Source organism: Oryzias melastigma, linkage group LG11 (genome assembly GCF_002922805.2).
Source record: "Oryzias melastigma strain HK-1 linkage group LG11, ASM292280v2, whole genome shotgun sequence".
Classification (NCBI taxonomy): domain Eukaryota; kingdom Metazoa; phylum Chordata; class Actinopteri; order Beloniformes; family Adrianichthyidae; genus Oryzias; species Oryzias melastigma.
The window spans coordinates 13847906-13860388 of NC_050522.1; the positions used below are offsets into that span (position 1 = coordinate 13847906).

The 12483-nt window shown below is 37.2% G+C and overlaps 2 protein-coding genes across 3 annotated transcripts in view; both read right to left on the reverse strand.

The window, feature by feature from the left end:
• Positions 1–1491: 1491 nt before the first annotated feature.
• pithd1 (PITH (C-terminal proteasome-interacting domain of thioredoxin-like) domain containing 1) lies at positions 1492–6192 on the reverse strand. Its single transcript, XM_024260955.2, has 6 exons — positions 5495–6192; positions 4941–4984; positions 4301–4378; positions 3358–3462; positions 2524–2632; positions 1492–1876 (listed from the first exon to the last, which is right to left on the reverse strand). The coding sequence occupies exons 1-6, from the start codon at positions 5684–5686 to the stop codon at positions 1775–1777; spliced, it is 630 nt and encodes a 209-aa protein (XP_024116723.1). The 5' UTR covers positions 5687–6192; the 3' UTR covers positions 1492–1774.
• A 504-nt stretch (positions 6193–6696) lies between these two features.
• The window catches only part of eloa (elongin A), a 12257-nt gene continuing 6470 nt past the window's right edge, over positions 6697–12483 (reverse strand). For both annotated transcript variants that reach the window (XM_024298610.2, XM_024298600.2), the window contains exons 5-12: positions 11829–12148; positions 11329–11437; positions 10823–10975; positions 10516–10613; positions 10097–10277; positions 9889–10018; positions 8945–9096; positions 6697–8852 (exon numbers count right to left, since the gene is read on the reverse strand). In XM_024298610.2, the coding sequence (XP_024154378.1) occupies positions 8791–8852; positions 8945–9096; positions 9889–10018; positions 10097–10277; positions 10516–10613; positions 10823–10975; positions 11329–11437; positions 11829–12148 (1205 nt within the window). In that variant the 3' untranslated portion in view covers positions 6697–8790. The remainder of the gene's footprint in view (positions 8853–8944; positions 9097–9888; positions 10019–10096; positions 10278–10515; positions 10614–10822; positions 10976–11328; positions 11438–11828; positions 12149–12483) is intronic.

Below are 12483 nucleotides of genomic sequence, written 5' to 3' on the forward strand. Positions count from 1 at the left end.
ATAATGGCAGCACTACAATAAAAAGGACCCAGAAGGAAACATTTTTTTTTTTCTGGAGAGAACCTTTTATATTCAAATAAATTCCATCAAACATGAACTAAAGTTGTTTTTGTCAAGTTGAAGTTTAGTTAATGAGTTATCTTTTCTCAATAAAAGTCACTAGCAGTGGGGACTCAATGATAGCCATTCACTTTCTCTACACTGCCACAAATGCAAAGCACCAAGAAGAAAAAGGAGAACTGACTTTGTTTGATCAGTAAATGGCAACCTTGAAGTGAAATAACAAAAACACGGGTCACATGTCCAAAAGTTTAAGCCTTAAATATTTGGGGTTAAATCCAAAGTCAAACAGTTGTAAAGCTCCTGCTAGCAAGTCTAAAGTTTACATCTCTGTAGTATCAACAAAAAACTGCCTTGAGTTTAGACTTTTAGATATTTAAAAAAATACTGAAAACTAGGAATTGAACTTTTCAGACAGAAATCCTGACATTTTATGGTAAACCTATGTAAAACACCGTCTGCAGAATCTCTTATGTATGAAAGCTGCGACAGAGCAATGTGATTTTTTTTAGTTTACCTCTTGGTGCCTATTGATGCAAATTTAGCATCTTCATGAAAGTATAAAACATCGGAGCAAATTCCAGGTTCAGCTTCCTATTGTCTAATAATTTATAACAGTATATTACCTAGAATAAATATAATTAAGACTTTCAGCTAAAAATCCTAAAACTTACCTAAAACTTTTCACCAACTAGTTTTATCAGTTATGATTTATAAGGTCAGAAGGATGTCCCTTTTTAAGTTATGCACAAAATATTTACTTCAAAAAGCTGAATGTGGATGATTACTTTTATGCATGCACATAGTAAAAAGCAGTATTAAAGTCAATATTGAAGCAAGAGTCCATTTTTATTTGTAGATTAAGAAATTTTAATCTCTCTGATCAAATATGTTCTTGACTCCATCCATCTGTTCTTCTTTTATGATTTTAACAACACATTTGTGACAGTTCACAAAAAGATTCACTGACTTTTTCCTTTGTGTGAAATGTTTAACTTTAAAGTAAGGCTCATTTAAAAATAAATTTTATGTAGAAATATTAATTAAGCCATGAAAAATTTGTCGTGTCGACTAAAATTAGATCCATGGATACATTGAACCACTTTCTGGACAAATAAACATATTCTATAAATGTTGACAGGGTGGTAATCTTTGTAAATATGAAGGCCTAACTCATAAAAAAGAGTTTATTCCATAAGAGAAAAAGTCACATATGCGTGCAAAAATCTAGTAAGATCATTTAAAAAAAATCTATTAGGTGTCAGAAAACAATTGAGTCTGTCTAGTAGTTGAAAAATGGGATCCCACTTTACATTTTAGCACACAGCAAATCAAGCTAATTCAGTTCACTTAGGGATTAAATTTGAAAAAAACATAATCAAGATAATAACAAATCTGCGCCGTCGGCATGGCAACAAAGTGACACCGCTGTTAAATCCTTCCAGTCTTCAGTGTTTTATTGAGCAACAAGCTTCATCTGAGAATCAAACATTTCATGCACCTATGGGTAAAAAAAATCCCCATAGTAAGCCATCCAGCTGCGTCGCCATGGCAACAGAGTAAGCGCCCGATGGAGAAGCTCTCTCCTGCTTCAGAAGTCGCAGCTCGTTCTCAGCAGAGGTTAGCGCTACCGTCTGCATGCTGTGCTGTACTGTACTTTACTTCCGCTTCCTGACAGACGCGTTCAAAAGCTCTCCTCCTCCATCCTCCTCCATCAGGAGATGAAGCTGGTTTGTGGGACGATGCTATCCACTTTGTGGTCGGCAGGGTTTGCTGCCAGCTCGTAGTTGCAGATGGTCACTTCATGTCTGTGAGCCTTAAAAGAAAAGACAGGAAGTGTGAGTCCATAATGGTCAAATTAAGACAGAGGTAAGAAGGCTAACACAATTGGTTTCATCCACAGGGTGTGGACATGATATTTCCTACAGAGATAAACCTGGATCATGTCTGCCAAATACATCCTACTGAATATAATTCCTGTGAAATACAGTCAAATCACCAGAAATAACCATTTATGTACTGCAAATGCATGTCAGATTTTAGAAACAGTTTAAATGCAAATATCTTTTATTTTTTAATACAATAATTTTAAAAAATCATTTGAAATGTTCTTTTATGCACCAGAGCCAAAAAAGTGAAACAAAAAAACGTCGGTTGATGTCAGGAAAAGCAGAAGACGGCATATTTTTACAGAGCAAAAATAAAGGTTGGATCCATTTGGACTAACAGTGACAACAATTACAAACAAAAATTCTTTGATTCTAAAGTTAAAACTTTCTTAAGGCGCCCAAACAGGTTTGGGGTAGCCAGTCCTTTCATATATGTTCCTGTGTGTTTAGTTTTGCACAAACAGCAAGTTTTCCTTCTTTAACTAAATCTTTCATTTTGAACGTTATAAGTTTATTTAGTGTACTTCATTCTGTTAAAGCCTTTTTTAATGAACTCAGTTCAGTTCAGACTAACCTCTGTGAACTCCCCTCTGAGCCCGATGTAGTACACCCGGGTGTTTTCTGCACCGTAGTTTTTGGAGATGTGGATGGAGAGGTGCTCTACGTTGGTAAAACGTGCAATCCTGTAAAAAAAGAACAAAGGAGGGACAATTCTATTTGAGAAGACTCAATAGCATAAAGAGAGGTTTGGTAAACAGAAAACCCTAATGCAAACTATTTAAACACAGAGTTAAAAGGACTAAAAACAAAAAGGATGTTTGGATTACAGGTCACTTAAATACACTTTACGTTTTCCTCTTGGTTAGTTCTTTAGCATTTAGGTGAACAAATAGGCCAACAATTACGTATGTTGTAGTATCCTTCTAACAAACTTCTCATATCTCATTTGTAGAATTTGACACTGGCATGATCTTTTACTGCTGTTAAATTATTTTAAATTTTATTCGGATTCAGATTGAAATGGATGACAAACTTTCCTAAAAAAAAAAAAAAAGGAAAAAAAATCTGTATAGAATTTTTCTGTGGCATTTTTTTCATTTGATTCTTTTATTTTCAGTTTAGAGTTGATTCTTCTGTTCTATTTCCTCCTATTTTTTATCAGTGTTCCGTCATTTCTGATCCCAAAGCGACATTTATACAAAACAAAAAACTCACGTTTTATTAAGAAAAATCTATAAATAATTAAAGTTTGCAAAAATATTTTAGAAATCAATCAAGTAGCAGTTTTATACAGCTTTATTCCAACTCTGTCCCATACACTAAAACACATGCTGTGTGTTTGGTTGGGAACAGAACAAATATGATTTCAAATTAAGAGCGTAGTGTTGCATTGTCACTGTACTCTTACTTTGTAGGATACTCCAGCTCTGCAGTGGGGTCTTTGTTGAGTCTGAATGACTGCTCTGGTTCTCTGCCTGTGTCGTCAAAAGACATCTGGGGGATGTTCTTGAAACTGAAATAAAATTTTAAAAGTAAAAAATATAAATATATATGAAACATTTTACCGGGCTGCACGGTGGTGCAGTGGTTAGCGCTCTCGCCTCACAGAGAGAAGGCCCCGGTTCGACTCCCGGCTGGGACCTTTCTGTGTGGAGTTTGCATGTTCTCCCCGTGCATGCGTGGGTTTTCACCGGGGACTCCGGCTTCCTCCCACCATCCAAAAACATGCTTCATAGGTTGATTGGTGACTCTAAATTGCCCCTAGGTGTGCATGTGAGAATGAATGGGTGTGTGATTGAGGCCCTGCGGCAGACTGGCGACCTGTCCAGGGTGTACCCCGCCTTCGCCCATCAGTAGCCGGGTTAGGCTCCGGCACCCCCGCGACCCCGAAAGGGACAAAGCGGTCAGGAAAATGGATGGATGGATGGAAACATTTTACCCCCCACATAATTGTGCTTGGAAAAAAGTATTTTACAATCATTTCATAGAATATTTCTTTAAAAAGTTTAGTTTTTTTTAGTTTGAACTGGATTTGATGAACAGAAAATCTTAGAATGTGCTATAAAATCTGTGATTCAGATCCACACTTGATCAGATTCCATTCAAGATCATTTTCAGGAAAAAAAATGATTACAAAAACAAATAATTTTAGTAATAATAAAAGATTTTTAAAAAATTATTGATTTGTAATTAATATAACAGAAATTGTTACAAAAAAAGTTTCCTGCTTCAGAGGTGAAAGATGTGACATTAATAGACAGTGAATGCACATATTTAATACATTTAAAACTTAACTAAGGATCAACATAAAGCAATAAATTGTTTTTTTTTACTTTTGAAAAGTTACTTACAGTCGTATCTCTGCTGGATGGGTATCATCATCTTCTCCAGATATGATGATGCTTTTTAGCTTCACACTACCTGTAAAGCTGACACAGAATAGAGGATTTTATTTTGTTTCAAAATAAAAGTTTTAATCTCCTCAGTCGAAACCAAAAAGAGACTGAATGGGAAAAATCTAAAAAAAAATCTTTTAAATGTACAAAAAGCATAAGAATGTTTATCTTAAGTTTCTGTCACAGCGTGAAATCAGGTTTGGACCACTACAGGAATCAAACCTAATTTTCTCGAACAGAAGTGTCAAGTTTCTGCAATAGCTGAAATCAAATGGAAATTGCATCATAAATGTAACTTTAATCTTTCCTGGCTGATGTGCTAAATGCCTTCAGTGCTGTGTTTCTTTAAAATTAAACTTGTGATCTACAAAATAAGAGAGTAGAAAACTTTGCTTAAAATTATTTAAGTATTTATTGAAAAATAATCAACCAAATGGGATATTTTCACCATACTTCAACATCTGTAGGTTTTCTCCACTTTGCAGTGATACTGTACCACTTGTGATCTGTTGCTTTATTCTTTTATTTATATTTTAAAGAAAAAAGGAGCCCAAAATTATCCAGATTTGAGCGATAAAATGATTTCAATACTTACGGGATGTTGAACAGCAGCTCTTCATCTGCATCGCTATCCACAAACTAAAAGGCAAAAAGAAGCAATATGTTATTGTGCGTACAAATTCCACCTTTATTATCCAAATTTTTCTAATTTAGCTATTTTAACTGTATTTAGAAACAAGATATGCAAATATTTGTAGCTCAATACTTTTATTTCACAATAAAATTATTGTTTAAATAAACCACTCATAAACTGTTTTTATATTTAACATTGTATGCAAATAAAAATGTCATCAATTTGACTCTCGTTTGAATCTTTTATAGATAATTTCATTTCTTCTTTACAGACCTTCACAATTAATCTTGTGTCTTTTCAGACACATTCTGCATCCAATAACATTATTCCCTGTTGATATGTATATATATACATTTTTGTGGTAAATGTCGCTCCACGTGTCACTGCTTTTAAAAACACAAGGCTGGACGTGGGTTGGTTTGAGCTTCCAGAAACTTCTGCGGCCCTGTAGCGTGCTGTCTCGGGGCAGCAGAGGCAGGATAGCAGCCCGAAGAGGGGCTCCGCACGGCCGTTACCTTGTCCCGTTCGCGGCGCTGGTCCCACGGTTTGAACACCAGCTTCCCGTCTCCGTCCCTGCTCTCGTTCAGGCACTGCAGCTTCTCCAGGTCGATCCGCTGATACAGTCCGTACTCCAGGCCCCTCTCCGCGGGGTCGTGCTCATGCTCGCACGTGCAGCCGTGCCCGTGTCCGTGTCCGTGCCCGGACATACTGGGTTCACACCGCAGGGTTCCGAGTCAGAAGTGGGTCGCGAATATAAAACTACACCGATTAAATGTTTCAGCAAGTTTCGCTTCTTAGGAGAACCGTTCTTCATCAAGTTAATCTTCAGTCACAATTGCATATCCGGTAGGGGATTTTCAAAATAAAGCAATGCAGTGAATCATTGGAGGACTAAAATTATTTTACTTTTTTAAAGATTTCTCCCTGAGATGGAAAAGTGTTTTTTTTTTCGTTTAGTTTTTTTATTTAAAAATCACAATATTATTTTTTGTGATTAATTTATTAGTTTTCCTTGCAAAATTCTCTATTCATTAATTAAATCACATTTTCCTCAATTCCTTAACTAAGTGAATGTATACATAAACTCCACATCAGACTCCACCAATAGTAATTTTCTTAAAACAAAGATATTTATGAGTCTTTGCATGTATTTATGTAATCAACATCACTGACTGTTCTTTTTTATTGTATTTTACATTGTACACTACATTTGTTTCCTTGTTGTACATTTTCACCCTGTTCAATTAAGTGGAGAATGTATTTTACTTAAATGGAATTCATTTTTATTTGATATAAATATTTTTTATTAAATTGTAAAAAAATCTTCATAACATTTCCTTCACATTATACTTCATTATAAGTGTGCATACTCACAGTATTCAATTGAGTTATTTATTTCTGGTTAAATTTGGTGTAATCTTTTGGTTTCTAAAGAACATTCTGAGTTTTGAGTAAATCAGAAGGTTCCTTTAATTTAGTAAGCCAAATACAGACTTTTATTTTTTAAAGTACATTGTTAGTAAGACTTGGCTTCCTTTATAATAACAACACTTCTACTCACTTGACAAAAAAAAAAAAAAAATTAACAAAAAACGTGCGACTTGATTGGCTGGAGTGTATTGCCACCAAATGTTCATAGTGTCGTAAACTGTTTACAAGTAAATGTGAGGTTATACATGTCTATGTGTTAAAAAAAAACAACAACAAAAAACACAAATTATTGTTCAGGGCAAAAGTCAATTTTAATAAAAATGACCATTTAACATTTATTAAAATCTAATAAAATTACAATTTTAATCTAGCTTCTGTTGGGGCCCAAGCTGTGGAGGTCCCATAGTTGAAAATAAATACATCTCCTTATGATGATGGTCCAAAGCTGCAGGCGTCCTATGTTCTACCGTCCCTCTTGCTCTTCTTACAGAGCCACCAACCCTCATTGTAGCAGTTTATTACAGAGCAGACAGAAACAGGGTGTCACACTTTCAACAGCAGAACATCATCCAATGCCACAGGAGGATAAAAATATAATCAGTAATGTGTGTTTCTGCTTTCATTTCGTTCTACACACTGAAGATGTGCCGAGCAAAACATAAAATTGAAAATGAACTGTATGTTTGTTTCTTAAAAGCAGGCTTTTCCAGCAACTCAGATGGTTCACATGCTCTCTTAGACAGTCAACGGTGTTGAGACAAAACAGAAAAATAATGTACAGGCAGTACTGTAGTGTCTTTTAGTCATACAAGAGAACTCAAAATGACCATTTTCTTTAATCATTTTGTTTTCTGAAGAAAAGTTTAAGATCTTAGAAACGTTCTGAAAGTTTTCTTAAAATTAGAAAGTTGATGCAAATCTAATTTCTGTGGCAAAGGCAGTAAGGCCTTCAACTCATCAGTTTGGCACAAAGACTAAAAACAAGTTATTTCATTTAACTTATCATCAAATTCTTTACTAATAAGGGGGGGATTACAGCAGTTTCTGTGGCTCAAAAGTTTTGTCTCCTTTACTTTGTCTTAAGATGCTTTAAAATGTAATTATTCTAATGTTTTAACTGTTTAATGTGTCACTGCTCATACATTTTGATTGCCAGCAGCCAAATAAATCAAAAATCCATATGTATGATAAGGTTTTATATCTTTTTGCTCGGTAGATGTTTCATATTTTCCAAAAAGTTTAGATTAAAATAGTCTGAAGCAGCTCAACATCAATAGATTCTTGTTTTTAGTCTCTGTGGTGGAGTCTGGCAGCAGCTAAAGGGTTTGGAAAAACACATTCTTTCATTAAATTAAACTCCAAGAAAAAAAGGTCAAAAAAACACAAAAGTATGTCTTTAAAACCGCCCACTTAAAACAATCAAAGGTAACAGCATAAGTGTGTGCATGTTTTTTTTTTTGAGGTGGCAAATTCCTTTTCTATGCACTATGGCCATTGTTTTGGATTTCATTTTATAAAATTGAATTTCCCCAAATATACATAAAAACACGGTAAGCCATTGTTTTTTATCATTGCAGAGTTCATAGGTTGTGTTCTGTAGGTTGAAGTGTGTTTGAGGGAAACAGAATATGGGCTCAGGTTGGCATCGGTCTCTTTTTTGAGCTTGTAAATTAATATTCTCATAAGTAAGAGGATCTTCCACAGAAATCCAAAATGAAAGGATTTCTTTTCATAACATGAAATGCTATCACTTGACAAAAACACCTTGACAGTAGGAGAGCTTTTGTGAGCATCTGTTCACAGATTTTGCAAAACATTTAACATTCTAACACATTGTGTGACTGAACTTGAAGGCAGAGACATGGACCCAGTCTCTGTCCCTTAGGAAATAAGACTGCAATCTGTGCTCAGATGGATTATTTTTATGGCATCTATAGCATTTCATTTTTAGTCAATTTGAAGTACAAACCAGTCATGTTTAACTTTTGAAATTGGGCTTCTCTTTAAGGACCCGAGGCAGAGGCCACAAAATCTTTAGCTCTCCCTTGTTGTGATTTTCCCGTCTTCAGTAATCAAGCAACGATAGCTAGCTCTCCAGGCCCAAACAATGACACTGCCACCTCTGTGTTTCACAGATTTGTGGATAGATGTTCACAAAAGCCTTTCCACTCAAAGTACATCTTTGAAAAAAATGAAAAATTCTTCTCTCAGAAGACTTGAACTTGGATTATAACCACAATTCTGTAATCATTCGTAAAGGTTTAAGTTCAAGCTCAAAATCTCCTCACTGAAGCCCATAAAAGCAGGTCCCTTGTAAAATGCTGTGTAGCATTAATTAAAAACTGTTGTAATTGATAAAATACATTCGGCCTCCTTCAGATTACCGGCGGGAGAATCTGTTCTTGAACGCTTTGATGGTTTTGGCCATCATAGGGGCGATTTCTGCAGAACAAATCAAATACAGAAGGTTTAATAGATGAAAAAATAAGTAAATATATAAAAATGTATAATTAAGAAAGTGCCTGCAAACATACTTTTGACTGCTGGCTTCTCTCGACCAAGTCCTCCTCCTCCTGAACCTCCTCCACTTGGTGCAGAGAGCCGGGATGAAGGCGCAGGCGAGGCCAGCAGAGAGGAGGAGGAGCTGCTCGACTCCCGAGAGTCATCTGTAACAACCGGTCTGATTCTTGGAAAGAAAAAGACACGTTTAAGAGAGAATTGAAGCGAAAAAAAACGTAGTGAAGTGATTAAATAAGAGATTAAAAATAAAAGTTTAAGCATTCCTGAGCATGCAGATATAAATTTGTACGGCCTATATTTTTGGTGACAAGACCGATTATAGCTCTTTTAATGCTTAACAGAGTAACTGCCCCTGTTTCAGTAAAAAAAGAAAATAAACATACAGAAAATTAGGTGAAAGCAGAGAAAAAAGGGTTTTAAGACCTTTTAGGAATTAAATCGGTTAAAGCTTTTAGATAATAAATTTAGTTGGAGGGTTACCCATCTTTGTCCACAACTTGTGAATGAATTTTGAAATAATGATCTTAAAAGTAAAATGGTGGTGTATTTGAGTATATTCTCATGCAGTAGATTATATTTCTGAAAAAGCTTATTATATGTGAGGAAATCCTCTGGGTATAAGGTTGGGTACTGACACTGCTTCTCAGAGATCCTTGCAAAACTTAAGTCGAGGTCTGGATTCCATTTGATTTAAAGATCCTGGCTGGTTGTTTCTGTGTCACTGAATCCTTTGCAGTGAAGCAAAGTATAGCATCATATGAACAAACCAGCTCCTCTCAGGGATGCACAGGTTCATGTTCTTGATACCGGTGTCTGTTTCCACAGCTATTCTTTAAAAGGTTTCACTCTGCTGCATCACTTTCTTTTTAATGCATTTCAAGAAGCAACAAATTACTGAAGAAGAAAATTGATTTGGTTTGAAGCTTTAATAAAACAGAATAATAGTTTCTTCACTCACTTGATAGGAGAGGCGGCTGCAATAGAAGCTGTGGACGAGCCACTGGTGGTCCCAAACTTCTCCTGTCGGCGCCGAACATCACGTGGAGGCTTGGCCACAGAATTCACAAACGCCATCTTAACCTGCCGACCTGCAAAACCCGTGAAGGGTAGCTGTAATGATTGCGTTCCAAAACCAGTTTTTTAAAGCGTTCAAGATCTTCTCCTGCCTTTGGGTTTGTTGGCATGTGCAGAGGTGATGTTCTGGGTGAGCATCCTCAGCCGCTCCTCCCGCTCGTCGTGCAGCCGCAGGTACATCTCCCTCCACGACTCGAACTCCTGAGGAGACTCGCGCTTGAAGTCTCGCTGGCAGTGGCGCTTCCACAGGTCGTCGGACTCTTCCGTAAAACACTGAAAGATAAACAAAAATTACTTCTGTGAAACACAGTGGTGGTAGAATCATTATTCGGGTGTAGATAGCCACAAGTTTGAACAATAAATTCTCACTGAAGAGTAAATTCTGAAAAAAAGGATTAAATTGGTTACTTAGTCAACCAATGTTTTTATGGAGGTTTGAAGCTGACCCTCTCCTCTTTGTGAGATCATTCTGGCCATTTGTTTTTAGTACAAGTTTAGTTTGATGTATCACCTGATTGCTCAGCTCGATGCGGTAAAGCTGCTCAGGGGTGCATCTCTCCAGCACCGGCTCAAGGATCTCATACGGGACTCCTCCCACTTCAGCGATGGCTAAAAGAGCACAAAACAGTTTGCATTTGCTTTGACCATCAGGGTTAAAGGTGATTGGGTAATCAGGGTTATAAGGGAAGGAGTATGCAGTCAACTTGCTACATTTCTCGGCAAACTCTCTGCCGCCACCTTCAGGACAAAAGGGAAACTGCTCTGCATCTTTGCTGACATGATTTTTTGGGTTTTTTTTGTTAGAAACTGAAACTCACAGTCAATGTTGTTCTGCAGCACCCGGATGCACTGCTCGTACAGAGTCATCATCTTGGGCAGGTATGCGGTTTTGGATCCGGAGTAAACAACCATCTTAGAGTTGAAGCGTTTCCCTGTGAAGCCTGCGTCCTCCTCATCGTTGCAAACGGGAACTGAAAGTAAAGACGGATCGGCGGGAAAGTCAATCAGCGTGACCCTGAGCGGTGCAGCTTGAGAATTGCTCAACCCTAAACTTGAAGTGGAGTTTAAGAAGTTTGAAAATCCTCAGGTTACGTTTAGACAGATCAACCTTTAAGTCAAGTTCTCTTAGGAACAGAATCACATAAATAATGAAGCAATAAAAATGAGTCTAATGTCCCCATGATAACGCAGAGACAAACATTTGTTGATCATTGCTTCAGAATTTTTCTCTATTTTTTATGTGTGTGTTGGAACACAAATGAAATCTCACAGGTATTGCATCTTTGATATGAGCATCTGGGTTTATATTTTCTGATCTTCTCACCTTTGCGCCTCTGAGGTGACAGTGGCGTTTCTATGGAGGGCAGAGGTCTGTAATTGGGCTGAATCGCAGGCAAAGGGATTTCTGGGAGAGTTGGAAGAGCTTCAACAACCTACACACAAAAGTTTTATCAATCAGTACAAGGAACGCTTTTACCAAATGACATGATTTCACATGGGAAAGAAACTGAAGAAACCCAAGCAAAGCTGCAGTCTGGACATTTGTAACACAAATAAATGTTTAAATTGTTCAAAAATAGTGGATGTAACTTTGGATTAAATCATATTTTTGGTGCCAAACAGCTTTAAAATCTGCTCCTGGTTGTCGATTTAGAGGCCGACAGACACTTCAGGAGGCGGAGCTTCCCTAACCATCACCTACAACAAACATTGTAAAAAATCATTGATAAAAACATGTTAGATTTTTGTAACACTGGATGTGGCTCCTTTAGAAGGATATTTCCAGAAGCCTGCAGAGGAAGAGTAAACGGCGTGCATTCTCACCCTCCTGCGTTTCTCTGGCGTCTGCCCGGCCGCTGAGGAGCTCGAGCTGGAGCGAGGCCGTTTGGTGCCCTGCGCCCCGTTCGCTTTGCTCTCTTTACCGGATGACGAAGGGGCGGGTGGAGGAGACGTGCGAGAGTGACGGGAAGAGGACGAGTGAGAGGGCTGCTTGTGTGACGAAGATGAGGGCAACTGCTGCTTCTTCTTCTTCTTCTTGACCGGCGTGTCGTATGTGAGGAAGGACTCAAAGGACATGGTGTGCTTCTCAAACTCCTCCTCTTCTTCCACTCTGGACGGAGAGTCCTTCGATGCTTTTGGACGCCCTGGAAACACAAAAGTAAAGATGAAGAATTTGTAAAATAATATCACGGAAAGCTAAGATTTAACTAGACCCTCAGATCTGAGTCAAAATCAAGATTTTGTGGATGGATTTTGAGATGCACACGCATTTGTATGAGCTGCAAAAAATATGTTTTTAGATAAACTTAAATATCTTTACTTCAGTTTATGCTCAAATCACTGCAATAGCAACTGCAAGATCTATTAACCAATATAAAAATATCCACCATGAGTCCTTTTGGACAATAATGAAACATTTCTTTATTGACCAGCTATACTGGTTATTTTCTTATGGTGCTCGAAGTTTCCCTCAAGCAAA

Bases quoted from the DNA above. Each gene is read 5' to 3' on its own strand.
- pithd1 (XM_024260955.2), bottom strand. From the start codon at position 5,686: ATGTCCGGGCACGGACACGGACACGGGCACGGCTGCACGTGCGAGCAT. The intron at 4,379-4,940 runs GTAAGTATTGAA...ATTCTGTGTCAG, and splicing joins GAGCTGCTGTTCAACATCCC to CTTTACAGGTAGTGTGAAGC. The intron at 3,463-4,300 runs GTAAGTAACTTT...ATTTTATTTCAG, and splicing joins CATCCAGCAGAGATACGACT to TTTCAAGAACATCCCCCAGA.